Genomic DNA, 26,373 nt, shown 5'->3' with positions numbered 1-26,373 from the left:
ATGTTTTCATGGTTTTATTTTTAATATTTAGCCGTGGTTCATGTGCTTTTTTATGCTGGTATATGTTGTGAGGAACAGATGGGTTTTATCTGTTTCTGTCTGCCTATTCAGTTGCTCAAATATTGCTAAATAATAAGTCCATCTTTTGTCCCATTGAATTGATACACCATCTTTATCATATATTAAAGTTCTGTACATGCTTGAGTATATTTCTGGATATATTTCATGTTCACTTAGCAGTATTACACTTTTTAGTTATAGACCTTAATTAATATCTGGTAGAGCCTCATGCCCAGGTGCCCTTTTCTCTTTTAGGTGTTTTCATTGCTGTTCTTATTTATTTATTTTTCTATGTGGATATAACATCAACTTTATGTTTAATTGTAGGGAAAAAACCCTGTATTTTTAAAAATTGTGGGAGTGCCTGGGTAGCTTAGTTAGTTAAGCATCTGACTCTTGGTTTCAGCTCAGGTTATGTTCTTGGGGTTGTGAGATTGAGCGAGCCCTGCATGGGGCTCCATACTCAGGGCAGAGTCTGCTTGAGATTCTCTCTCTTTCTCTACCTGTCCCCCTGCTTGAGTTCTCTCTCTCTCTGAATAAATAGATAAAATCTTTAATAAATAAATGAGTAAAAATTGAGCTTGTGCTTAATTTATAAATCATTTAGGGGAAAATTGACATCTTTATCATGTTGAGCCTTCTTATCTAAGAATGTATGCATTTTTTTGTGTATGGTTTTCTGTCTTATAAGAGTATCCTATTAGTTTATCTTTGAAGGACTTGGTACATTTCTTAAGTTTAAAAAAATTAATCTCTTACTAGAAATGGAGTCTTCCCTTTTGTCTTTTAACTGGTAGTTATGTTAATGACTATTGTATATTTTATTTTTGCTGTTTTTCTACATTGTGTTACTGTTTTTAATAATTTTTTCATTGAATGTTTATGTCTTTTTCAGGGACCAAAAGATCATGTTATCTGTATATAATGAGAATTTTAGCTCTCCTGTTTCAATTCTTATATCTCTGATTCAGTTCTAATAGAAATAGAATGCAAGCCATTCTATTTTAATTTAAAATAATCTCTTAGCCTCATTAAAATCAGTTGTTAATTTAAGTATTTTTATTTAACCCAATATATCTAATAGATCAATGTAATCAGTATAACAGATTACTGAGATACTTTATATTCTTTTTGTTGTTGCTGTAGTAAGTCTTTGAAATCTAGTGTATGCTTTCCACTTGCAGCACATTGGTCTAGCCACATTTCAAGTATTCAGTAGCCCCATGTGGCTTGTGGCAACTGTGTTGCTCTGCGCAAACTCTAACTACTTTCTCCATTATTTAATCCCATCAAAGATAGCTCTATCAAGTACCGATTATTTTATAATCTACTCACTTTAACTCAACATCAATAATACATTTCCACATTGGTATTATACCTCTACAGTAATTTTCAAAGTGCATGGTATGATGTACATGTACCATAATAACCAGTTTTTTTTTTGTTTTCTCTTTGCTTATTGTTTTGCTTTTAAATATTTAATACTACATTGCTTTTAGTGAACATGCTTATAGCTAAATCTTTGCAATCTTTATTTCCTTATGCTAAATATCTATTAATGCACTTGCTGTGTAAAAGGAAATGTAATTTTTAAAGCTTTGGTGTATATTACCTAGTTATATTTTATAAATCTTCTAATTTACTAGCACTATATAACATTATCTGTTTAACACCTCACAGTATTTGTCAATACTGCGTATTTATTGTCTTTCTTTTTGAGATCTTTTTCCTTTAGTTAAAAGTGTTATATTACTTTGTATATTTTGGTTGATAGTGAGATAAACACATTTTCATGTATTTTGGACAAAAATATCTTTTGTATATTGACAGTTCATTTTATTTCTCATTTTCTCTTATGGGATTGGTCTTCTTTTGTACTGATTTTTAAGACTTCATTTTATATTATGGATATTGAGCCATTTTGTAGCAGATGTGTTTCTCCAGTTTGTCATTTACTTTTTCCTCTCTTCCATATTGTTTACTTATGTACGTGATTCTAAATTTTTATTCAGTAAAATCTGTTGGTTTTTAATGGGGTTTTGTTTTGCCTTTGGTATAACTCCCCATCTTCCTATGGTGTTACACATTTGTCCCATTACCAATTTTGCCTCTTTTTTTGATGGTTGCTTTCTTAATTATTAGATGTATATTTAGGCTCTGTTTTCTGGTGTATATCATGTTACACTTTTATGTCTGTCCCTACAGGTCATATTAATCTCTGGTAGATTAATTTTCAGAAGCATTTTAGCTGCTACTTTGGTTTTTGTTTTCTTTAAGGTGAACTTTAGAATTATTTTGTGAAGATAAGTATCCTGTCAGCAAAAGAAAATAGAAACAAATCCTTGGTTCCTTTATTGAAATTGCTTTAAAATACAGAATTTTACAGTTTGGTATTTAATGAATTTGTATAGTTCTTGTTAAAGTTTATTCCTAGTCCTTTGTATTAATTTTTTTTCCTTATGTGGAGTTATTTAAATTTTATTTTCTAATGAGTTGTTACTTGCATGTATGAAGTCTTTTGCTTTTTATATATGATTTTCTCTAACCCAGGTACTCTCTTTTTATTCTGTTGGATTTTCAAGGAAAATAGTCATCTTTATTAATAATTATATTTTTCTCTATTTCAGTGTTTATATGTTGTCTTTAATTTTACTTACTAACTTCCAAAAAAAAAATAATTTTACTTAGTAACTCTAGAGCAGTTACTAGTAATGAGTGTTTTTGTCATGTTTTACTGTTCAGTAAGACTTGGTTGTTGATTTGAGAGAGGTACCATTATAAATTAAAAGAAAAACTTTTATTTAAATTACAGTTAGTTAACATACAGGGTAATGTTAGTTTCAGGTGTGCAATTTAGTGATTCAACACTTACATACCACACCCAGCGCTCATCACAAGTGCACTCTTTAATCCCCAGCGTTCAAGAATCATTCTTACTATGCGTGAGATCTTTGTTTTTAATTAGGAACTGTTTGTTAGCTTTCTTCAGATGACTTGTTTGGCATGTTAATAGCTTTTTTCTTTGATATATTGAATTTTGTTAGTTTTTCCATTCTTGAATTGATAAATTAAACTTAGTCTGATTGGAATATTTTTAGATACAACTTTGGTTTCAGTTTGTATGAACTTCAGTTACGATTTTTGAATCTCTTATAAGTACAGTTGTTGTGTATGTGCTATTTTAGGTTTTGGTAGCAAGATTAAGCTGGTTTTATAAAATAAAGTTGCAGTTTGTATGCTTTCAAATGCTCTGGAGCTGTATAAACAGAATTAAATTATATGTTTATTGCAGGCTTAATAGAGATCATCTAAAAGTCCTAACTGGGCCCAGACTCTTTTCTTATGAAACACAATTCTTTTAACACTTCAAAATTTTCTTTGATGAACTATACTGATTTCATTCAGCTTCTGCTGAGAGACAGTTTGTTCAGTATATAAAACAGTTAAGAATTTATTTTATATTAATCACACCCAGAAACTATGCACTGTAGGGTTGATTTGATATCTTAACAGTTTTCTTCAAAAGAAGAAAACGGAGTTAGATGTTTCCTTGGGATGCATTTATTGATATTAAATTCAGACAGAAAGATGAACGTTATTGAAGTGACAAAGTAGGGCTTCTTTTCAAGGAATAATTTTCTCCATAGCATTTATTTTTTTAAATTTTGAGCCTATAGAAAAGTTGTAAGAATAAAACATTTTAATGAATTAATTATTCTTGTTCTTAGGTGCATTTTATCTGGTGTTTGAATATATGGACCATGATCTGATGGGACTTCTGGAATCAGGCTTGGTTCATTTTAATGAAAATCACATAAAGTCATTTATGAGACAGCTCATGGAAGGTCTGGATTATTGTCATAAGAAGAACTTTTTGCATAGAGATATTAAATGTTCAAATATTCTTCTAAATAATAGGTATGATGTGAGTTTCATATATGTGTTTAAAATGAGTGTTATATAATGTATACCTTGATTCTGTTAAAAAGACTTAAAATTTATTGCTCAAACTGTTTTAACATATAATCAGCAATATTACTGCTTGAGGTATATCTGAACTTGTGTTAAATATACTTTAATTAATTTCCAATAATAGTTTTTAATGTACATAAAATAATACTTAGTTGATTTCTCATTTGATATTCTTCCAAATAATGTGAATGAATATTCTAGTAATTAATAATATGATTTCAGCTTTAGGTTAGGAATAGATCTAAGAATTTTTTTTTATTTAGAAAATTTTTTACACCAGTATCACAGTTTTAAAGTGAACTCTTTTGAAGTATGTATACACACACATATGCATAAGCAGATTTTTTTTTTTTTAAGAGAAACTGCGAGTGGAGCGTGGGGGGACAGACGTAGAGGGGGAGAGAGAGAATTTTTAGCAGTCTGCACACCCACCACAGAGCCCGACAGGGGGCTCGATCTCATGACCCTGAGATCATGACCTGAGCCAAAATCAAGAGTTGGACACTTAATTGACTAAGCCACCCAGGTGCCCCTACATAAATGGGTATTTAAAGTATGTGTTAAAAACATTTTACTGACAGCATAACCTGAGCTCTGGTAATTCTTTTATCATTGGTATTACTTGTTAGTTTAAGTGAGGCATGCCTGGTTCTGATTTTAGTAGGCGAAAGGGTTCTATGTACCTAGCCCCTCTAAGAACTGGAAAATTAAACAAATTTAAAATGATGTGATTTAGTCTTATGCATTATTTTGAATTGAACAAGTAGTGTGTCTAATTACTAAGTAGCAGAAATGATCTCAGTTTATTTTCATTGAAGTGTACTTTTCTAAATAGGAACTAAGTAGTACTAAAATACTGTTAATGCTAGTACAGTAAAAATAGTAGTGGTGGTGGTGGTGGTGGTACTCGAATAATAGTAGCTCAAGTCACCAGAGAAAAAGTACTACTTTTTTACTTTGTTGTGAGTTTATCTATTTGCCTTTCCTTGTAGTACTTAGGGTACTGCTGTGTGATCCAAAGTTAAAGTTTATATATTTTTTATTAGTTTTAGGAATAGAATATGAATGTGTATGATATGATTAGATATCTATGAATGGATACAAAAATGTATGATGTCAGAGTAGACTAATACTTTTTGTTCATTTTGTCTTCTACCAGAGGGCAAATAAAACTTGCAGATTTTGGACTTGCTCGATTGTATAGCTCAGAAGAAAGGTAAGAGTACTTTCAAGTGACTGTTACAGACAATAGAGACCAGTTTTAAGAATACCTTATTGATTATTTTTTTTAAGAAAAGGGAAATTTACTTTTCGTGGTTAAATATGTGAAATGTAATTTTGTACCATATTGGAGTGACTGTTTTAATTACAGATTTTATGCATTTATCTCAATTTAAAAATAATTGTTTTTTGGCATTTAGAGGTGAATGTAATTTCTTTTAAAAAAATTCATACTTAAATTTCTAATGCAGACTCAGATATTAAGATGTTCGTGATTTTTGTGTTTGGTGAAAATCTTAGTATGTGCTTTTTGTATTGCATGTTTAAACGTACAAACTTTGTTTTAATTATTAGTTTGGACTTCTGTTTTTTTAAAACTATAGTTTTATCTACAGTAACATTTGTTTTAATCTCATTAGAGCCTTTTATTTAAACTATTGTGAAGAAGTTCCATTGTATAACTTTTCTGTGTGGAGCTTCTGTGGCTGCAGTTGGGATGTATATCCCATTTGGCTCCTTTGGACATGGTGGTAGTGAAATATGACTTGTCTTATTAGAACTAATATGAGGGCACCTGGCTGGCTCAGTTGGTAGAGCATGCGACTCTTGATCTTGGGGTTATAAGTTCGAGCCCCACGTTGGGTGTAGAGATACGGAATTTCAAAATAAAACACTTCTGTGATATAGTGGGTTTTATGTAAACAAACTATGGAATTAATTGGGCTTAATATATCTCTAGTATGGCCCATTTCTTTCCTGTCAAACAGTACTGTTTATTTTCAGATATATGTTCTGTGAAATACTTTGTCAATTCTGTAATTTCTTTAGTGTAACCATAATTTAATATAACGATGCATCAGTTCATTGGAATTCTTAGAAATAGGTATTTACTTTCACTGAATGTTGGCCAGTTTCTGGTTAGTTGATAAAATCCTCTTGTTTGAATTTTTTACAGTGAAAAGTTTATTTTTGAATCTTGCCGTGCCTGTCATGTCATTCTGAAAACTATTTTCATTATTTAGTGTGGAGAGGTTTTTAAATGGTATGTTTAAGATCCACTAGAATTCATTAAACCCCTCAGAAACTGTGGTGTAGACAGTTTTTTGGACAGGGCTCCAGTCCCCTATACTTCCTTTAGCCAGAGGTTTTCCACTTTTGTTTTACTTGCTACACTTCTAATTAATATTTTGTTTTAAGAAAGCATTGTGTTTTTTTTAAGTTTAAACTGTTTTAGGTGGCTAGGTGATGGACACTGGGAAGGGTATGTGCTATGGTGAGTGCTGTGAATTGTGTAAGACTGATGAATCACAGACCTGTACCCCTGAAACCAGTAATACATTATATGTTAATTTTTAAAAAACTGTTTTAAAGCTTAAAAGCTGTAACCCTCATTTTGTATTTGAGAAAACTGAGGCCCAGAAAGGGTTGAGTGACTTTAAAGATGAGAAAATATTTGTTGGTAGAGTCAAGAGTGTATAGTTTGAAATTTCCAACTCCCAGGTTTTTTGTTTTTTTTCTTTTCCATCCTATATAATAATGCCTCTTGATAGAAATTGAAGGAAAAAACAGACTGGCCAAATATGCTCTTAATCCAAAACGTCTCTTGACGTATATTTGTATATTTGAATAACTAAATTTTAGTGACTGTTCTTTAGGGGGGAAATTCTGCTTAATTAAGGATTCTGTCTGTGTAGTTGGTTAATTGAGATTTCACTGTAGTTTAGATCATCCTTTCTTAATACAGATGTATGTGTTTGTCATACTTGATTGTAAATCCCTTGTTTTCATGTTAGGTTTCAGTGGAGATGGAGAACAGCTAAATTACCATTTTCATCTTATAGATTCTTTTTATGCTGATACTTATTCACATTGGAACAGATATGTTCCAGAAAAACTGTAATGTCAAATTTTACCTATCAAACTCCATTTTCCTATTTATTTTACCTTTTAAAATGGAATGTTGGGTTTCATTGGAGTGCCAAGGGTGTGGTGTGTTCACTGAGCCGTGGTCTCCATTGCTCTACTGAATTGATACAGGAATTTTGAGCTTACAAAAGTAGAAAATTTCAAATTTGCATCTACTGAATTTTCCTGCTTAACCAAATTCGTAAGATAAAACCTTGGTGTGTTATTTTGTTTTGTAAGCAAATATCCTGTCTTTTAGGGGCTTATGTATTCCCTTAAAACTTTTCTTTTTCGGATTTGAATAATTCCAGTTTCTTTAAAATCAGAGAAGTAGGCTTAATTTTAATGAAATGACTTTAAAAATACATACATTGTTCTAGTAAATTTTTTTAATTTAATTTTTTTTTAATTAAAAACATTTTTTAAAAGATTTTATTTATTTTTTTTACAGAGAGAGAGATGGCGAGAGAGGGAACACAAGCAGGGGGTAGTGGGAGAGGGAGAAGCAGACTCCCCCCGGAGCAGGGAGCCTGATGCAGGGCTCTATCCCAGGACCCTGGGTTCATGACCTGAGCCGAAGGCAGACTCTTTTTTTTTTTTTTTTAAGATTTTATTTATTTATCAGAGAGAGAGAGAGACAGAGGCAGGCAGAGGGAGAAGCAAGCTCCTTGCTGAGCAAGGAGCCCGATGTGGGACTCGATCCCAGAACCCTGGGATCATGACCTGAGCCGAAGGCAGAGGCTTAACCGACTGAGCCACCCAGGCATCCCCGAAGGCAGACTCTTAATCGACTAAGCCACCCAGGCGCCCCTGTTGTAGTAAATTTTAATAACATACCAATTTTTATATAGCTATATATAGGTATAGGTATATATAGGTATATATAGGTTTATAGGTATAACTGCCTTTAGCAGATTGACTATTGTCCCAACTTTTCTAGATATTTCTTGAAATAAAGAAGTAACAAATGATTTTTCATTCATATTTCTTTGTCATTATAAGCAGGAAGAAAGGTAAGGCTTTCACGTAATAACAGCCATCCAAATGTTAAGTCACTTGGAAGTATTTTCTAAGTAATTAGCTATTACAGATAGAATAACTGAAGTGTTCAAGAAATTATTGCAAGGTGTTTTGTTTGTTCCCAAACAGAACACATTTCAGCTAACCACTGTAATAGCTTCAACTACATTCTCACTTACTTGGTTTCAGATATCTTTTTTGAATTTGAGAACTGGATGGACTGATAGTCAATACTTAGGAATTGAGGATGGGGGGTGGTGTGACCGATGTGGATCTCCTCTGTCATGTGTGCTGAGTGGAAGGAGAACCACTGGGTTAAAATTAGGGGGAAATGATTTCTTTAAACTTCAATAAACATTTTCTCATTTTGCATACTAGTATTTATACTTTGTCCCATTTGGCCTTGGGAAATACAGAACTTGAGACCAGAGGTTTTTGCCCATTTCTTTACACCTGTTCATTTTTTTCAGTAGCTATTTTTAAAATCAACTTTCCCGGGGCGCCTGGGTGGCTCAGTTGTTAAGTGTCTGCCTTCGGCTCAGGTCATGATCCCAGGGTCCTGGGATCGAGCCCCGCATCGGACTCCATGCTCTGCGGGAAGCCTGCTTCTCCCTTCTCCCACTCCCCCTGCTCTGCTTGCGTTCCCTCTCTCGCTGTGTCTCTCTCTGTCAAATAAATAAATAAAATCTAAAATAAAATAAAATAAAATAAACTTTCCCTGAAACTTTGAGCCACAAAATATACCCACTTCTGAGTTTTATTTTACCAAGTTATTGCTCCAGTGCTTTCCCAAATGACGGGATATCTTTTTCTCTTTAGGTGACTGTCCCATATGAATAAATACATGCTTTCCACATAAACTGAAGATAATTTCATTTTCTAGAGAAGAAACTATAACTTAGCAAATTTACTTTTTTAATTAAAGGAACATTAACACCCTTAGGGCTCAATCAGGAGGACTTTGGCTCTAGTCCTGGCATTGCTCTTTATTTAAGCAGTTGTGGCATCTTGGGCAAGTCTTGGGCAAATCTCTCTGTATCTTATCATTCTCAACTTTAAGATGAAAGATTTAAAAATCTCTAAAATCCTTATTTAAAGGGTATTGGAAAACATACCTCTTAGGGTTCTACAAGTTACTGTGATCAAAATAAGGTTCTTAAACATTTTTTAAGGGAATATCACCATCTAGTGGCTTTTCATAAAATTGCCATTAAAAGCAAAAGTAAATTTTTCCTATATATAGGAAAGCTATATATAGGTATCAGTGGAAGAGGGAGAAAGTATTACCTCTTGCAGCTTATCCAAGGACTAGATGAAATTATATCCAGGACTTATTACTTGTGTTCTTGTCTTTACACCTAAGCTAGAATTCTAGTGAGTTTAAAGACAGGGTCCAGGGTGCCTGGGTGGCTCAGATGGTTGAGCGTCTGCCTTTGGCTCAGGTCATGATCCTGGGGTCCTGGGATCGAGCCCCGCATCGAGCGCCCTGCTCCTTGGGAGTCTGCTTCTCCCTCTGCCTCTCTCTCTCTCTCTCTCTCTCTGTCTCTCATGAATAAATAAAATCGTAAAAAAAAAAAAAAAAAAAGACAGGGGCCATATTTTACATATTTATATTTTTTATGCCCTAAAGTTTAAAACACATTCACAGTAATTACTTGATCAATTCTGATCCAAGAGAAGGTCATTCTGTTCTGGAGGACCCTCCTGATATAGATTAGTGCAGGGAGCTTTGGGGATTGTAGATAATACAGAGGATGTTCTGGGAGACCCCGGGCCAGTATTAGAACCATAGTAATAAGATTGTTAATAACGTAGTAATAATAAATAATGTGACTAAACAAGTTTAGGAATGGGAATCTCTTTTAGATTGCTGACCTAATCATAAGATCAAGATTAAATTGTACTTCCTTTGGTCCTAATGGAGTAGCTTACATTTTTGAGCATACAAAATGGGAAAGACAATTTAATTTTTTAGGATATGGTGTGCCCCCTCTTCATGTAGGGAAAATCTCATCCATTCCCTTAATGCTGAAGATTTACAGATCTCAATTTCAAGCCTTCATCTTTTGATCTCTAAACCTGTGTGTTTACTGGACAACTCCACCCAGGTGATGCAGGTACTTTAAATGAAACATATTATTACAAAGCCTATCTTCACATTCCCCCCAAAAAAGTCTGCTCCTTTTCCTTTTTTCCCTATTTTGGTTGAATGTATTCAGTCACTCTCACATATAGATATGTCTCCTATAGACCACTATAAATAGAATTATATTGCTTTTCGTACCTCTGGTCTTTTTCCCTAACATTCTTTTCTTCTGCCATTCTTATTACTGTCCCCTGCCTGCCACTCCCCGCCACCCCCCAAGATAATAGCAATGTTGAACTATTTGTAGTTCCCTAAACAAGTTAAGCTCTTAAGTGCCTTTATGAACCTACATAAGTTGTTTCCTTTTGTATGGAATTATACTCTCCATTATCTCAGTCTGACAAATTTGTTTTTTCCTTCAGTTCAGTCACTACCTCCCTTGAAAAATTTACCCCGAATCCTATAGTCAACATTGGGCACATCTTCCTTTATGTGTCCAGAATACATTATTCATTAATTTACATAGTACTTAAAGTTTATTATTATAATATCTGTTACCACCAAACTTTAAGGTTTTAAACAGCTCCAACCATGGTTGGTTGGTTGGCTGTTTGTTTGGTCCAGCCATCTCTTGGTGCCTTAGTGCAGTACTGAGCTCAGAGTTTCAATAAATATTTGTTGTTTATAAAGAAGGAACAAACTTAACTAGCATTTGTGCATGGTAATTTATTATATATAATCCCCTTTCACAAGAATTATTTTAAGGGAAAGCAGTTCTCTGAAACAGGTGGTGTAGATATCATTCTTAGGTACAAAGATAATGAAACTGAAATTTACAAAATTTCAGTGTATTTTCCAGATCACATAATTAGTGGTAGAGCTAAGACTCAAACTTGAATCTTTTGACAGAAAGGTGTTTTATTTTCATTATACTGGAGTTCTTCTTTGGTAAGACTCTGGATCTAACCTTGATTTCCTAAAATAAATTTCCCACTTCTAAAAGTATCTTCTAGGTGCAGAGCTCTAGGGGCATCTAGAGTCTGCTTTGGAGGTACCATTAGGCTGATGGCAGGTTTTTACAGTTGTAACAACAAACAGTCCCTGAATTTTACTGTCTCTGCTCTCTTGGCCTTCAGATAATATATTTTATTTTTGCCCAGTGAAGGATACTCATTTAGTCTTCCTGCAAGTTGTATGATATTTCCATTTCTGAATCTCCCTTAAAGCTCCTTGAATAACAAATGAGAAGGCTATAATTGAAAAATATTTTGATACATCAGATATTTTAAATAACCTGAGATTTCCAAGTTTTATTATCTACAAGCCTGATGACTTACATTTTAAAATCTTGTTGACCACATTAAGGCAGAAGTTTTGAAAAAACAAAACAAAACAAAGGAAGTATTCTTGTTGTCATTTTTAGAGTGTTGTTTTTTTCCCCTAGCGGAAAAGAAATAGTGTCTGCTTTCTTTTCAAAAACTGTTAATGAGATTTACAGGTGAAGATACTCAGTAGAAATTGAAATTCAGAATTTGTAACGTTGAGACCAGTATTTCTGGATCTTTACAAAGTTTAGTTTTTACTAAGAATAATAGCTTACTGGAATTATTGTTTGGTTTTTTAAAATTTAATGGCAGAGGTATTTTGTGTATGTGTGTGTATTTTGCCAGGTATGGAATTTATAACTTAGAGTTTAACTTAATTATGGGAGTAAATGGGGTGGTTTATTTTCTGTTTTTCGGTTTTCTTTTTTTTAAGACGTATTTTAGAGAGGGCGGGCAAGCGGGGAGAGGGCCAGAGGGAGAGGGAAAGAGAGAATCTCAAGCAGACTCCCCAGTGATTGGGGAGCCTAATGCGGGGCTCAGTCCCAGGACCCCGAGATCATAACCTGAGCCAAAACCAAGAGTCAGACACTCAACCAGCTGAGCTACCCAGGGACCCAGGTTGTCTTTTTAAAAGTGTATTTATTCTGTACCATCTAAGAACCTATTTGTTTTTCAGTCCTGTTTCTTTTTTCATAGTAGTAAATTCACTTTTTATGGAAATACTGGGTAGGGATCTTGAGAATGTAATTTAAAAAAAAAAAAATCCATGAAAGAAAAATAAAGCATCATATATGAGGTGTCACATCAGTTGGTTGCATTTTCTCTTTGTGATCTAAGCAGGACCATCTTTAGGATGTTGATAATGGGTAGCTAAACCTAGTAGACCAAATTTGACAGGTTCATTTTTGGGGATTCTGGATTTTCATTTACTTGTCTAACTTCGGATGATCTATTTTTATATTATAACAGTATTTCGTTTTCTTGGGATTTAAACATCCTAGTTTCAGAACATAGTCTCAGTTATTTTTACTTGAGTCATTATGTTTGTGAAAACAGTTTCATGATGGTACCATGGAATATTTTCTTTAATACTCATTTGTTAATAATCATTTAAATTAGTGAATTAGGTGATTTGAAATTGGCTTTATTTGCTAACTCCATCTACCTTGGAATTTGCTTTTATGATTAAAGTCTTTTTCTGTCTGTATACTTTTTCAGTGTTTGCTTCCTTCTCTTTTAACACTAAGGTGGAAAGTGAGGAAGGATATCTGTTTTGCAAAATTCTTGAATAAATCATCATGTATTCTTGGCTTTAATAAAACAATCATGTTCGTTATCTGTTGTCAATGTTAACTTTTAAAAGTTTATTATAAACTAGTTTATTAAAAAGCTTATTTAAAATGTTTATTTAACAGATGCTTATCTCAAACATTTACAACATAATTATAGCACCACTGTCTTCTTGAAAGTTTTCTTGCCAGCTCTGCTGTCTCCCTGGCTTTTTCTCTAGCTGTAGAAAATAAACATTTGCTCAACCTTCTGAGGGAACTGATGGTTCAGTGTGGTTGGAGCAAGAACCAAGTAATAAAGATTTTTATGGGCCTTGTGTGCATGTTCTCTAGGAGGCAGCAATGTGTATTAAAGGTGTAACATATTGACATCTTATGCTGTCACTTTGTATTTTGGAAAGTGGATTGACCTTGTAAGTCTGGAAGCAAGGGCAATCAGTTAGAAAGCTGTTGCAGTAGACCTAGGTAGGATGATTATGGTTAGAATTAGGGAATGGGCATAGATGTTAGAAAGACAGATGAATTATACCATAAGATATAAAATTGTTAGAACTTGGTGGTTGAGTATGTGTTGTTAGCCACATCCCTGCCTGGACCCCACTGTAAGCGTTCTGCTTAAGCAACTGGCTAAATGGTTTGGTAGGGTAAGCTAAGCTTTTACAGCAAACAGAACCTCAAAATTCAATGGCTTAAAGAATACAAAATTTATATGTAGTTCTCACTTAATGATCAGGAGTGGTTGTTGCTTACCTCAGTGGACCATTAAGAGTATTTAACCATCTCATTAGATCAGGGGGTGTCTACTTCATACAGTCATTCAGGGATCCAAGTTGGAAGATCTGACATCTTCACATGCCTTCCAAGGCTGTCACCACCTCTTGTCAGGCAGAAGCTAGAAAAAAGGAGGGAGGAGTGTTATGAGCCAGACCTAGAAGTGGCACTCATCACTTATATTCATGTTCCATTGGTGAGAACTTGGTCATGTGCTCACACGCAGCTGCAATGAGGATGGGATGTAGTGTAGGTGGGCAGCTACCATTGAAGAAAAGAACAGATTTTGGAAGACAGGTAGTAGTCTCTGCCATAAGTGGTGATGCAGTTTCCTGAGACAGGAAACAGGCAGCAAGTGGGGGGCAAAAGATGATAAATGTCCTTTTGGATGTGTTCAGATACAGGTACTTATAGGACTTCTAAATTTACCTGCGTAGTAAAAACAGAAAAGTGATTGTAAGATCTCAGTTGGGAAAAAATTACTTTTGTTTCTCTGTAGCAGTGTTACAATACAGAAATTTCAGAGTTATTTTTCATGGAAAATATCAAAAGGAGGAAAGTGGGAGTAAACATGGAAGATAAGGGAGAAAGGGCATGAGAAAAAAATGTGTTCATTGTTATGTAATAGTTAGGCATACATCAGTCGATTAAAAATATTAAGAACTGCTTACTCTGTGCCAGACCAACCTACGTAATGCCTACTGGTTAAGTATTAGAGATACAGCTATGAAAGACAGACCAGGTTCCTGGTCGCATTTACATGGTGATGAGAGAAGGTAGACAATGAACGTGTGGAATAAAGATTTTAAAATACTTAAATGCTACAAAGCAGATAAAATAGTGACTGTAGGGTCACTGTGGGCATGTGGGTAATTTTTAGCGAAGATAGTTAGCATAGACCTTTGAAGAAGTAAAATTGAGCTAGGACCAACCTGAGTGATGAAAATGGGATAACTTAATGAAGACATAGGCCACAAATATTGCAAGTAGAAGGAACTCAGCAGCCTCAAAGCTTGGGAATAGACTTGGCAGGTTTAAGGGCCAAAAAGTTGGCCAGTGTAAAAATAGGAGGTGAGACACTCGGGAATATGGTCTTACCAACTTACGTAAAGTTTAAATGTTACGTAGTTATAGTGATATGATCTGGTTTTACGCTTTAAAAAAAACCTAAAAAAAAAAAGTGGGGGAGGAAGGCTAGGGATAGATGATATGGCGGAGAAATTAGTACCAATGAAAAGGTAATGATGGCTCAGACTAAAAGATAATCTTGACTTACACTTTTTTGAAATTGTGGAAAATTGTTGGATTTAAGATCTGTTTGGATGTAGAAATGACAGCAGTTGTTGATAGATCATATGGGAGATTTGAAGGAAAGAGGAATGAAGGACGACAGATTTTTTGACTTTTGAAGCAGAGGTGTTAAAAACAGATCCCAGATTTCTTTTGTAGATTTGGTAGGTGTTTCTGCAGTAGATTCTGAGGGGAGACATGGCATTTGTGCATTTGATAAATTTTGTTAGCTGAAGGCTCTTCATGTTTTTCTCAAAAATATAAATTATAGTCAAAAAGAAGTATAGACTATTATATATGTTGAGAAAATGAAGCATGTTAGAGCAGTTTAGGTATTTCCTTTTATATAATTCTCTTTTTATTTCTTATAAGGGTCTTTAAGAAAGTTAGCAACTCTGGTTTGTATATTTTAGTTATCCAGAACCTCCCAAGTACCTCAAAGGCCTAGGATCTTGCTCTGAGCATTTGCTTTTGCCTTTTATCTATTTAGACCAGATGGCAGGCTGAGCCGCCTGGGGACACACCCTTACGGTGGTGCTTTTGTTTGTTGGGGATAAAGGTAGGGAAGACCATAACTGTTTCTCATCTCCCCACATCCACCCCACCCCAGTCTTTTGAATTCCTGGGATTATCTAAGGGCAGAGTATTGAGATCTGTCATTGAACAGATAGTCACTGATCTCTATTGATATGTCATTGAATGTAAAGAAAAATTCGGACGCCTGGGTGGCTCAGTCCGTTAAGCGTCTGCCTTCGGCTCAGGTCGTGATCCCAGGGTCCTGGGATCGAGTCCCGCATCGGGCTCCCTGCTCCGTGGGGAGCCTGCTTCTCCCTCTGCCTCTGTCTCTCTCTCTCTCTCTGTCTCTCATGAATAAATAAATAAAATCTTAAAAAAAAAAAAAAAAAATTCGATGAAAATTCAGTGATGGTACTTTGTTTTACAAAAAGTACATATCGGTCCAAATATTTATTCACTTAACAAATGAAAGAATTTCCCCAGTTTTGAGATACTCGTGTTTTTTTTTTTTTTTTAAAGATTTTATTTATTTATTTGATAGAGACACAGCGAGAGAGGGATCACAATCAGGGGGAGTGGGAGAGGGAGAAGCAGGCTTCCCGCTGAGCAGGGAGCCCGATGTGGGGCTCGATCCCAGCGCCCTGGGATCATGACCTGAGCCGAAGGCAGACGCTTAACGACTGAGCCACCCAGGCGCCCCGAGATACTTGTGTTTTAAAATCGAACCTTCGGGACGCCTGGGTGGCCCAGTCGGTTGAGCATCTGCCTTTGGCTCAGGTCATGATCCCAGAGTCCTGGGATCGAGTTCCGCATCGGGCTCCCTGCTCTCAGTGGAGAGCCTGCTTCTCCCTCTCCCACTCTCCCTCTGCCTGCAGCTCTGCCTACTTGTGCTCTCTATCTCTCTGTCAAATAAATAAATAAATAAATCTTAAAAAAAATAAAATTGAACTTTCTGTGTCATATTTTACAGTTGAATGTTTTGTCTGTCTCTACCTAGTTCTTCTGACAGAAACTAAAAATTTAGAAATATTTGGAAAAGCCATTAAATGGTATATATGAAATATTTTTGCCACATACTTAGAAGTATATTTCATCTAGTTTTGTGTTTAATCATTTTTGATAATGTACTAAATATTTTCACTTCTGAATTTGATAAAAGTTAAAAAATTAGTCTTAATTTTAGCTGCTAAAGTTGACTATGTTCTGAATGTTGCCTAGAACTTGATACATAGTATATAAAATAATCTTTTATTTAAATATTCTTTTCAATAAAATTTAGTAACTTTAATTTGTGTGATTTCTCTACATAATTCAACATACTTTTATTTTTTAAAACCACTCTTAAATATAAAAAGATAAAGTATTAACTGTTTACAGATAGATTTATATTAATTTAAACATTTTCTTGAGACCATAGGTATCCAGTTACACTTGAGTTAACAAGACCATAGGTTTCATATGCTTATAGATCCTTGAAATGTTTTTGAAAACTGGTCATTAAAATTTTCACAAACTTTGTTCTCCCACCCAGCTAATTCATATATGTCAACTGAACTTGCAAGGTCGTATACATCAAAGTGTCTGGCCTGTGTTCAACATTGTTCTGGGCTTTGTGTATGGGGTTCATAATAAAGAATGGTACCTGGGATTTTTTTGTCTTCCAGGGAAGATAGAAAACATAAAATAGAATATACTGTTAAGTATGATTAAAAAAAATAAGAATGTGAAAATAAATCTGTTGATAATAGAGATTAGAGTTTATGGAGATTAGTCTTTCACTATGTCTTGAAGGAGGTATAGGATTGAATGAGAAAAATAGGGAGGGGATTTCAAATTTAAAAGGAATTAAGGCATAAACAGGTGAACTTTTTTTAATCAAGGTATAATTGACATACAACACTATATTAGTGGGGGCACCTGGGTGTCTCAGTTGGTTGAGCGTCTGACTCTTGATGGTCATAATCTCAGAGTCATCAGATTGAGCTCCACTTTGGGCTCCACACTCAGCACAGAGTCTGTGCTGCTCTGCTTCTCCCACCCCCATCTCTCTCAAATAAAGAAATAATAATAAATAAAGATTTTATTTTATTTGTTTATTTGAAAGCAAGACAGAGATAGCAAGAGAGAGAACACGAGCAGGGAGGAGAGGGAGGAGCAGGCTCCCTGTTGAGCAGGGAGCCCAATGTGGGGACTCGATCCCAGGACCCCAGGATCATGACCTGAGCCGAAGGCAGACGCTTAACTGACTGAGCCACCCAGCACCCTTAAAATAAAGATTTTAAACAAAATCTTTAAAAAAAAAAACACACACACATATTAGTCTCAATGTAATGATTTCACAGTTGTATACACTCTGAAATGACCACAATAAGTCTAGTCATCATTTGTCAGTATAAAAAGTTACAAAAGAAAAATTTCTGTTTTATTCTTGTGACGAGAACTTTCAAGATCCACTCTCCTGGCAACCTTTAAATACGTACCGCAGTACCATTGGCTGCAGTCACCATCCGCACACCACGTCCCCATGACCTAGTCATTTCACGACGGGAAGTCTGTGCCTCCTGACCCCCCTTCTCCATTTTGCTCCACCTCCTCCCTGGCAACCACCATTCTGTTCTTTATATCCATGAGTTTTTTTATTATTTGTTTGATTTTTAGATTTCATATATAAATGAGATCATATGATATTTGTCTTTTTCTGTCCACTTATTTCACTTAGTATAATACCTTCATGGTCCATGCATGTTGTCACAAATGGAAAGATTTCATTCTCTTTTATGGCTGAATAGTATTTTCATTGTATATACGTAGTCTCCTTGTCTGGGTTTTGTGTTCCACAGATTCAGATTACTGCAATTAACCCCAGTCCAGAAGCAGATGATCCTTCTGATGTATCATCAGAAGGTCAATAGTAGCCTAATGCTACATCACAGTGCCTCCATCATTCACCTCACTTCATCTCATCACATAGGCATTTTATTATCTTACATCATCCTAAGAAGAATGAGTACAGTACAATAAGATATTTTGAGGGGGAGAGAGAGACCATATTCACAAGTTTCATTACTGTATGTTACTATAAATGTTCTATTATTATTGCTGATCTCTTCTTGTGTCTAATTGCTAAATTAAGCTTCATTATAGTTAGGTATGGATTAGCAAAAAACACAGTATATATAGGGTTCAGTACTATTTGTGGTTTCGGGCATCCACTTGGTGTTTTGGATTATATCCCTTATGGGGTATAATCCATACTATGGACTACTATGTGTACCACATCTTTTTTATCCATTCATCCATCAATGGACACTCAGGTTGTCCTGTATTTTGACTATTGTAAATAATGCTGCAGTGAACATGGAGGTTCAGATTAGTATTTCCATTAGTGTTTCCATTTTCTTTGGATAAATACACAGAAGTGGGATTGCTGGGTCATATGGGATTTCCATTTTTAATTTTTTGAGGAACCTCCATACTGTTTTCCATAGTGGCTATACCAGTTTACATTCCCACCAACAACGCACAAGGGTTCTTTCTTCACATCCTTGGCAATCCCTATTATTTCTTATCTTTTTGATAACAGCCATTCCAACAGGTGTGAAGCGATCTCTCATTTGTAGTTTTGCATTTCCCTCATGATTAGTGAAGTTGAGCATCTTATGTGCCTGTTGGCTATGTGTATGTCATCTTTGGAAAAATGTCTCTTTGGATCCTGTGCCCATATTTTAATCAGGTTTTTTTCGTTGTTTTGCTATTTGGTTGTATAAGTTCTTTATATATTTTGGATATTAACCTCTTAGGAGATACATGATTTGCAAATATGCTCCCATTCAGTAGGTTGCCTTTTCATTTTGTTGATTGTTTCCTTGCTGTGCAGGAGCTTTTTAGTTTGATGTAGTCCCAACTTACTTATTTTTGCTTTTGTTGCCTTTGCTTTTGGAGTCAGATCCAAAAAAAAGAAGAAAAAAAAAAAACCACCAAGACTTGATGTCAGGGAACTTGTTGCCTGTGTTTTCTTCTAGAAGTTTTATAGTTTCAGGTGTTAACATTCAAGTCTTTAATCCATTTTGAGTTAATTTTTGTGTATGACATAAGATAGCGGTCCAGTTTTATTCTTTTGCATGTGGCTGTTCAGTTTTCCCAACACCATTGATATTTAAGAGATTGTCCTTTCCCCAGTACATATTCTTTTTTTTTTTTTTTTTTAAGATTTTATTTATTTATTTGTCAGAGAGAGAGCACAAGCAGGGGTAGCTGCAGGCAGAGGGAGAAGCAGGCTTCCTGCCGAGCAAGGAGCCCAATATGGGACTAGATCCCAGGATCCTGGGATCAGGACCTGAGCCGAAGGCAGACGCTTAACCCACTGAGCCACCCAGGTGTCCCTCCCCAGTGTATATTCTTGCCTTTGTCATAAATTACTTGACCATATATGTGTGGGTGTATATCTGGGCTCTCTATTCAGTTCCATTGACCTATGTGTCCGTTTTTATTCCAGTACTGTACTGTTATGATTACTATAGCTTTGTAAATTTGTTTGAAATCAGGGAGTGTGATGCCTCCACCTTTCTTCTTCTTAAGATTGATTTGGCTATTTGGAGTCTTTTTTGGTTCCATACAAATTTTGGGATAGTTTTGTATTATTTTTGTGAAAAATGCCGCTGGAACTTTGATAGGAATTGCATTGAATCAATAGAATACTCTGGATAGTGTAGACATTTTAACAATATTAATTTTTCTGATCCATGAGCATGGAACATCTTTCCATTTATTTGTGACTTTAGTTTCTTTCATCAGTGTCTTTATGGTTTTCAGCGTACAGGTCTTTAATCTTCTTGGTTAAACTTGTAGGTATTTTATTCTTTTTGATGCAGTTGTAAATGGGATTGCGTTCTTAATTTCTCTTTCTCATACTTTATTGTTAGTGTATAGAAATGCAGCAGATTTTTGTATGGTTGATTTCATATCCTGAAATTTTACAGAATTTGTTTATTACCTTTAACAGTATTTTGGTGAACCCTAAAGGGTTTTCTATATATATAATCATGTCATCCACAAATAGTGACAGTTTTACTTCTTCTTTCTCAGTGTTAGTGCCTTTTTATTACTTTTTATTGCCTAATTGCTCTGGCTAGGATTTTCAATAATATGACAAATGAGAGTGGTAAGAGTGGGCATCATTGTCAAGGATATTCATATCTCTATTCATCAGGGATACTGGCCTATAATTTTGGTTTTATGTGATGTCATTGTCTGGTTTTGTTAATCAGGGTAATGCTGTCCTCATAAAATGAGTTTGGAAGTGTTCTCTCCTCATCAATTTTTGGAAGAGTTTGGGAAGGATAGGTATTAAGTCTTCTCTAAATGTTTGGTAGAATTCATCAGTGAAGTTGTCTGGTCCTGGACTTTGGTTTGTCGGGAGGTTTTTGATTACTGATTCAGTCTCCTTACTAGTAATTGGTCTGTTCAAATTTTATTTTTCTTCATGATCCAGTCTTGGAAGATTATATGTTTCAAGGAATTTTTATTTGAGCCTTTTCTCTTTTTTTCTTGTTGAGTCTAGTTAAAGGTTTGTCAGTTTTGTTTGTTTTTCAGAGAACCAGCTCATGGTGTCATTGATCTTTTCTGTTGTCTTACTGGTCTCTAATTCATTTATTTCTGCTCTGATCTTTGTTATTTCCTTCCTTCTACTCCCTTTGGGTTTTGCTTGTTCTTCTTTTTCTAGTTCCTTTAGGTGTAAAGTTAGATTGTTTATTTGAGATTTTGTTTTTTTGAAGTAGGCCTCCTCTATCGCTTTGAACTTCCCTCTTAGAACTGCTTTTGCTGCATCCCATAGATTTTGGTAAGTTGCATTTTCCATTTTCATTTGTTTTGAGGTATTTACTTATTTATCCTTTGATTTCCTCATTGACCCATTGGTTGTTTAGTAGCATATTGTTTAATCTCCACATATTTGTGATTTTTTTCCCAGTTTTTTTCCATTCATTTCTAGTTTCATACCATTGTGATTGAAAAAGATGCTAATGTGATTTCAGGCTTCTCAAATTTATTGAGACTTGTTTTGTGGCCTAACATGATTTATCTTGGAGAATGTTCATATGCACTTGAGAAGAATGCATATTCTGCTGCTTTTAAATGGAGTGTTCTGTATATATCTTTATAAACCATCTGGTCTAATTGTTTGTTTAAAGCTAATGTTGCCTTATTGATTTTTTTGTCCACATGATCTGTCCATTGGTGTAAGTGGGGTATTAAGTCCCCTGTATTATTGTATTGCTGTCCATTTCTCCCATTAGGTCTGTTAATATTTACATTATCTAAGTGCTCCTGTCTTGAGTGCTCCTGTCTTGTTGGATTGACCCCTTTATCATTATGTAACGGTCTTCTTTGTCTCTCTCTCTTTTTTTTAAGATTTTATTTATTTGAGAGAGAGAGAATGCGCGCATGAATGTTGGAGGCGGGGGAGAGGCAGACTTCCTGCTGAGTAGGGAGCCCGATGTAGGGCTCAATCCCAGGACCCTGGGATCATGACCTGAGCCAAAGGCAGATGCTTAACTGACTGAGCCACCAAGGCATCCCTCTTCTTTGTCTCTTTTTACAGTCTTGGTTTTAAAATCTGTTTTGTCTGTAAAGCTACCCCTGCTTTCTTTTGGTTTCCATTTGTGTGAAATATCTTTTTCCATCTCTTCCAGGCTGTGTGTGTTCTTACATCTGAAGCAAGTCTCTTGTAGGTTGCAGATAGATGGGTCTTGTTTGTTTTTTGTTTGTTTGTTTGTTTGTTTTATTCATTCAGCCACTCTGTGTCTTTTGGTTGGAGAATTTAGTCCACTTACATTGAAGTAATTATTGACAGGTCTGTACTTATTGCCATTTTGTTCATTGTTTCTGGCTGTTTTGTAATTCCTTTCTTTCCTTCTTGCTCTCTTCCTTCATGGTTTGATGGTTTTCTTTAGTGTTATGCTTAGATTGCTTTCTTACTTCGTGTATCTCCTATAGATGTTTGCTTTGTGGTTACCATGAGGCTCACACGTAACAGCCTATATATATATCAGTCTATTTTAAGTTGATAGCAGTTTAAGGGGGTTTTTTTGTTTGTTTGTTTTAAGATTTACTTATTTTGGAGAGAGCACGCATTCGAGCAGGGGGAGGGACAGAGGGAGAGAGAATCTCAAGCAGACTCTGTGCTGAGTGTGGAGCCCGATGCAGGGCCCATCCCAGGACCCTGAGATCATGACCTGAGCTGAAACCAAGAGTTGGACACTCAACTGACTGAGGCACCCAGGCGCCCTGATAACAACTTAAGTTTGAATGCATTCTAGAACTCTACATTTTTACTACCCCTGCATTTTATGTTTTTGATGTCACATTTTACATCTTTTTCCTTTGTATATCCCTTAACTGATTATTGTAATCACAGTTCTTTTTACTAATTATGTCTTTTAACCTTTATAGTAGTTTTCTGTGATTTTAATCCACTGCCTTTACCCTGTCTTTACCAGTGAGATTTATACTTGCTTGTTTTCTTGTTACTAGTGTACTTTCTTTCCTTGCAGCTTAAAGAATTCCCTTTAACATTTCTTATAAAGCTGATTTAGATGATGAACTTCTTTAGCTTTTACTTGTCTGAGAGGAAAACTCTTTCTCACCTTTAATTCTGAATAATAACCTTGCCGGGTAGAGTATTTTTGGTTGTCAGTTTTTTCCTTTCAGCACTTTGAATATATCGTGTACTTTCTTCTGGCCTGCAAAGTTTCTGCTGAAAGTCTTACGCAGGCCTGGGGGGTGGGGGTGGCGGGGTGTCCCTTGAGTGTAAAAGTTGTTTTCCTCTTGCTTCTTTTTAGATTATCTCTTTATCTTTTACTTTTGACATTTTACTTATACAGTGTCTTGGTGTGGATCTTTTGGGGTTCATTTTTATAGGATCTTTTGGGCTTCCTGGATCTGGATGTCTGTTTCCCCACGTTAGGGAAGTTTGCAGCCACTGTTTCTTCAAATAAGTTTTCTGCCCATTTGTCTCTCTCTTCTCCTTCTGGTACCCATATAATCTGGATGTTATTCTGCTTGATGTTGTTCCATAGGCTTCTTAAGCTGTTTTCACTTTAATTTTTTTTTTCTTTCTGCTTCTCTGCTTGTTTGAGTTCTACTGCTCTATCTTCTAGATCACTGCTCTTCTCTCCTGCTTAATCTAGTCTGCTGTTGAATCCCTCTAGTTTAGTTTCCTTTTTCTTTTTTCAGATCAGTTACTGTTTTCTTCAGCTTTGTGACTTCTCTTTGGTACTTTCTTATATTTTCTGTTTGTTTAAAGTTCTCACTGTGTTCATTGATTTTTCTCCCAAGTTCAGTGAACATTGGTATGACCATTTTCACTCTTCCAGGTAAATTAGTTACCTCTGTTTCATTAAGGTTTTTTTCTTCTGAGGTTTTATCTTCTTCTTTTCTTTGGAACATATGTTTTCTGTTTCCTCAGTTTGCTTGACTGTGTGTTATTTCTATGTTTAGGGAAAACAGCTACCTCTTCTAGTCTTGAAGGAGTGGCCTTATGTAGGAGATGATCTTTATCTTTCAACCTTGCCCTAGCTCTTCTGTTTCTCAGACCTTTGTGGTTGTCTAAGCAGTCTGATTTATATTTGATAGGAACCAACTATTGAGGATGTTCCAAGACCAGTCAGTGTTGCAAAGGCAGGAATCTCAGTCAGCACCTAGATTCAGGTTGATTGGAAGCCAGACCCTCAGGCAGCAGCTTTTAATGTATACAAATATATGTAGTCATGTGGGACCACAATTGTAAATCCTCTGGCCTGCGGACCAGGTGATCTGGAGATATCCCTTGGGCTACAGTTGGAAAGTCAGAGCATAATATGAGTAAAAAGCTCCTTTCTGGGAGATACCAGTGAGCTGTAATGAGGTCATTGGAGAGCACAAGGATGGTGTCCCCTGCCCTACATTCCCTGAGAGCACCTCTGTAGACTGTAGATGTCTGGCAAACCTGCAGTCTGTCCCTTAGGCTGAAGCTGCAGGACAAGTAAATAGGCCTTCTTCCCAGAAAGACTGGGGTGTGTTTCAGTCTGTGTAGTGCCCTTGGTATGGTAGCCTGCCAAGAACTGTTTGATTATTACTTTCTCCTGGGACCCAGGAATGCAGCCCCCCTGGCCACCAGAGCCAGGTGATCAGGGAGTATCTCCCAGGTGGAGTGTGTGTGACCAACAGCTTTAGTGAAGCTGCGGGAGAGTGCAGGGATGGGGTGCACCTGCCAGCTTTAGTAGGGCCACAGGGGAGTGCAGTTTTGGAGTGCACCACCGGTGCCATCAGAGTAGGAGGAGAGCGCAACAGTGATGCCTGGCCGCGCCTTTGTCCCGGGACAGAGTCCCAACAGGCTCCTGCCCCTCTTGTGGATGGTTTAAGATCAGCAAATGAATCTTCCTCATAACAGTCTAGTGGCTTTTCAAACGGTGGCTTTGTGCTCATCCCTGGCACAAGGGAGTCTGCATGAAAGCCTTTTTAGAGAAGTATCTCAATTCCCTACAGCCTGTTTGGTCCCCTGGATGTAAGCCCCGCTGGCAAATAAAGAGGTAGCAATATGTATATATCCTCTCTTTTAGAAGGTGACAAAAGAATCATCTGATAAAGTATCATACCTGTTGCCAGTGGTGCTTTGCAGAATAGACCTCAACTACTGCAGTCTACATTTATGTACTTTGTATTTGCATACTAAAGTGGGGTTGCAGTCAGTGAAATATTGTCAAAAATATGCCCAGGTGAAATTTTTTATTAGGTGATTCCAATTTGTACTATATCTTGCCACACATTAGTAATTTGCCAGATTTGGTCAAAATCAATCAACTTCCTTTAAGTCAGTTAATCCCCTTTAAAGTTATGGAAAGGAAAAACAGAACCGAACAGTTGGGACCTTTTTTTGACCAAAAGACAGTTAAAATCAGCCAACTACTTTTCATTTTTATGTATTAAGGGAATTTTCAGTTAATCACATTGCTCTCAAATGTATTTTATGATCACGTATGTCAGATGTAATAGCATGTCTGAACTTAGTAGGCAGATGAAATTGGTTTTAGTTAGGATTGTAGGATTGCTTTGATTAGCCAAAATAATATTTCTTAAGAGAATCTCTCTTATTCTAACAGATAATAACTCTAAAGAGTTGCTTTCTGTGTTTTTTAGTCGGCCGTATACTAACAAGGTCATCACTTTATGGTACCGTCCACCTGAACTGCTGTTGGGAGAAGAAAGATATACACCTGCTATTGATGTATGGAGCTGTGGGTAAGATAGGCTTACTGACTGGTTTAATTTACTTGAAATTTTTGGTAGTGAAGTAAAATCGTATCATTTGGTAATGATGGATATTTTTTCCACTAGATGTATCCTTGGTGAACTCTTCACTAAAAAGCCTATATTTCAAGCAAATCAAGAACTTGCACAACTAGAATTAATAAGGTAAGCTCATGATTGTAATATTTGTTGGGGGTGTGTAATACTTCACAGAAAATTTAAAGTCTTTCAAGTTTGTGTCTTTAGGAGAACAGCATGGTTTTCTTGAAGGCTAATGATTGCTGAATGGAAGAGAAACTAGAATGTGGGTACTTTGATACTTGTTCTAGTAAAAATAAGGATCCCAAAGTCCCTAGCTCTTTTTTGCAATTAAATGAAAGGGCCGGGACCCAAAAAATAAGACCAGGAAGAAAGAGTAAATAAGTATGAGAAAGGAGAGAATAAATGGTAGATAACTTTTTTTTAGTATGGCAGGATGGAAGAATTAATGTTTTGGGATACTGTAAAGAAATACTCTGTTTTATATACACATATGCATACATGTTTATATTTATTTATATGTGAATGTTTATACACGGAAACATGTGTATGTACCCACAGGCATCAGTCTTCATAATTTGAGGCTGTTGTAGGG

At 35.7% G+C, this 26,373-nt stretch overlaps 1 protein-coding gene across 4 annotated transcripts in view; it reads left to right on the top strand.

Moving 5' to 3' along the window:
* CDK13 (cyclin dependent kinase 13) overlaps positions 1-26,373 on the top strand; it is a 119,475-nt gene that overhangs the window by 72,474 nt on the left and 20,628 nt on the right. For all 4 annotated transcript variants that reach the window (XM_032430588.1, XM_032430586.1, XM_032430587.1 and 1 more), the window contains exons 6-9: positions 3,789-3,978; positions 5,192-5,248; positions 25,629-25,730; positions 25,827-25,904. In XM_032430588.1, the coding sequence (XP_032286479.1) occupies positions 3,789-3,978; positions 5,192-5,248; positions 25,629-25,730; positions 25,827-25,904 (427 nt within the window). The remainder of the gene's footprint in view (positions 1-3,788; positions 3,979-5,191; positions 5,249-25,628; positions 25,731-25,826; positions 25,905-26,373) is intronic.

The sequence above is a fragment of the Phoca vitulina genome, unplaced genomic scaffold (assembly GCF_004348235.1).
Source record: "Phoca vitulina isolate PV1807 unplaced genomic scaffold, GSC_HSeal_1.0 scaffold44, whole genome shotgun sequence".
Lineage (NCBI taxonomy): Eukaryota > Metazoa > Chordata > Mammalia > Carnivora > Phocidae > Phoca > Phoca vitulina.
Note: the sequence above shows the minus strand (reverse complement) of the source record. Positions and strands in the feature narration are given on the sequence as shown.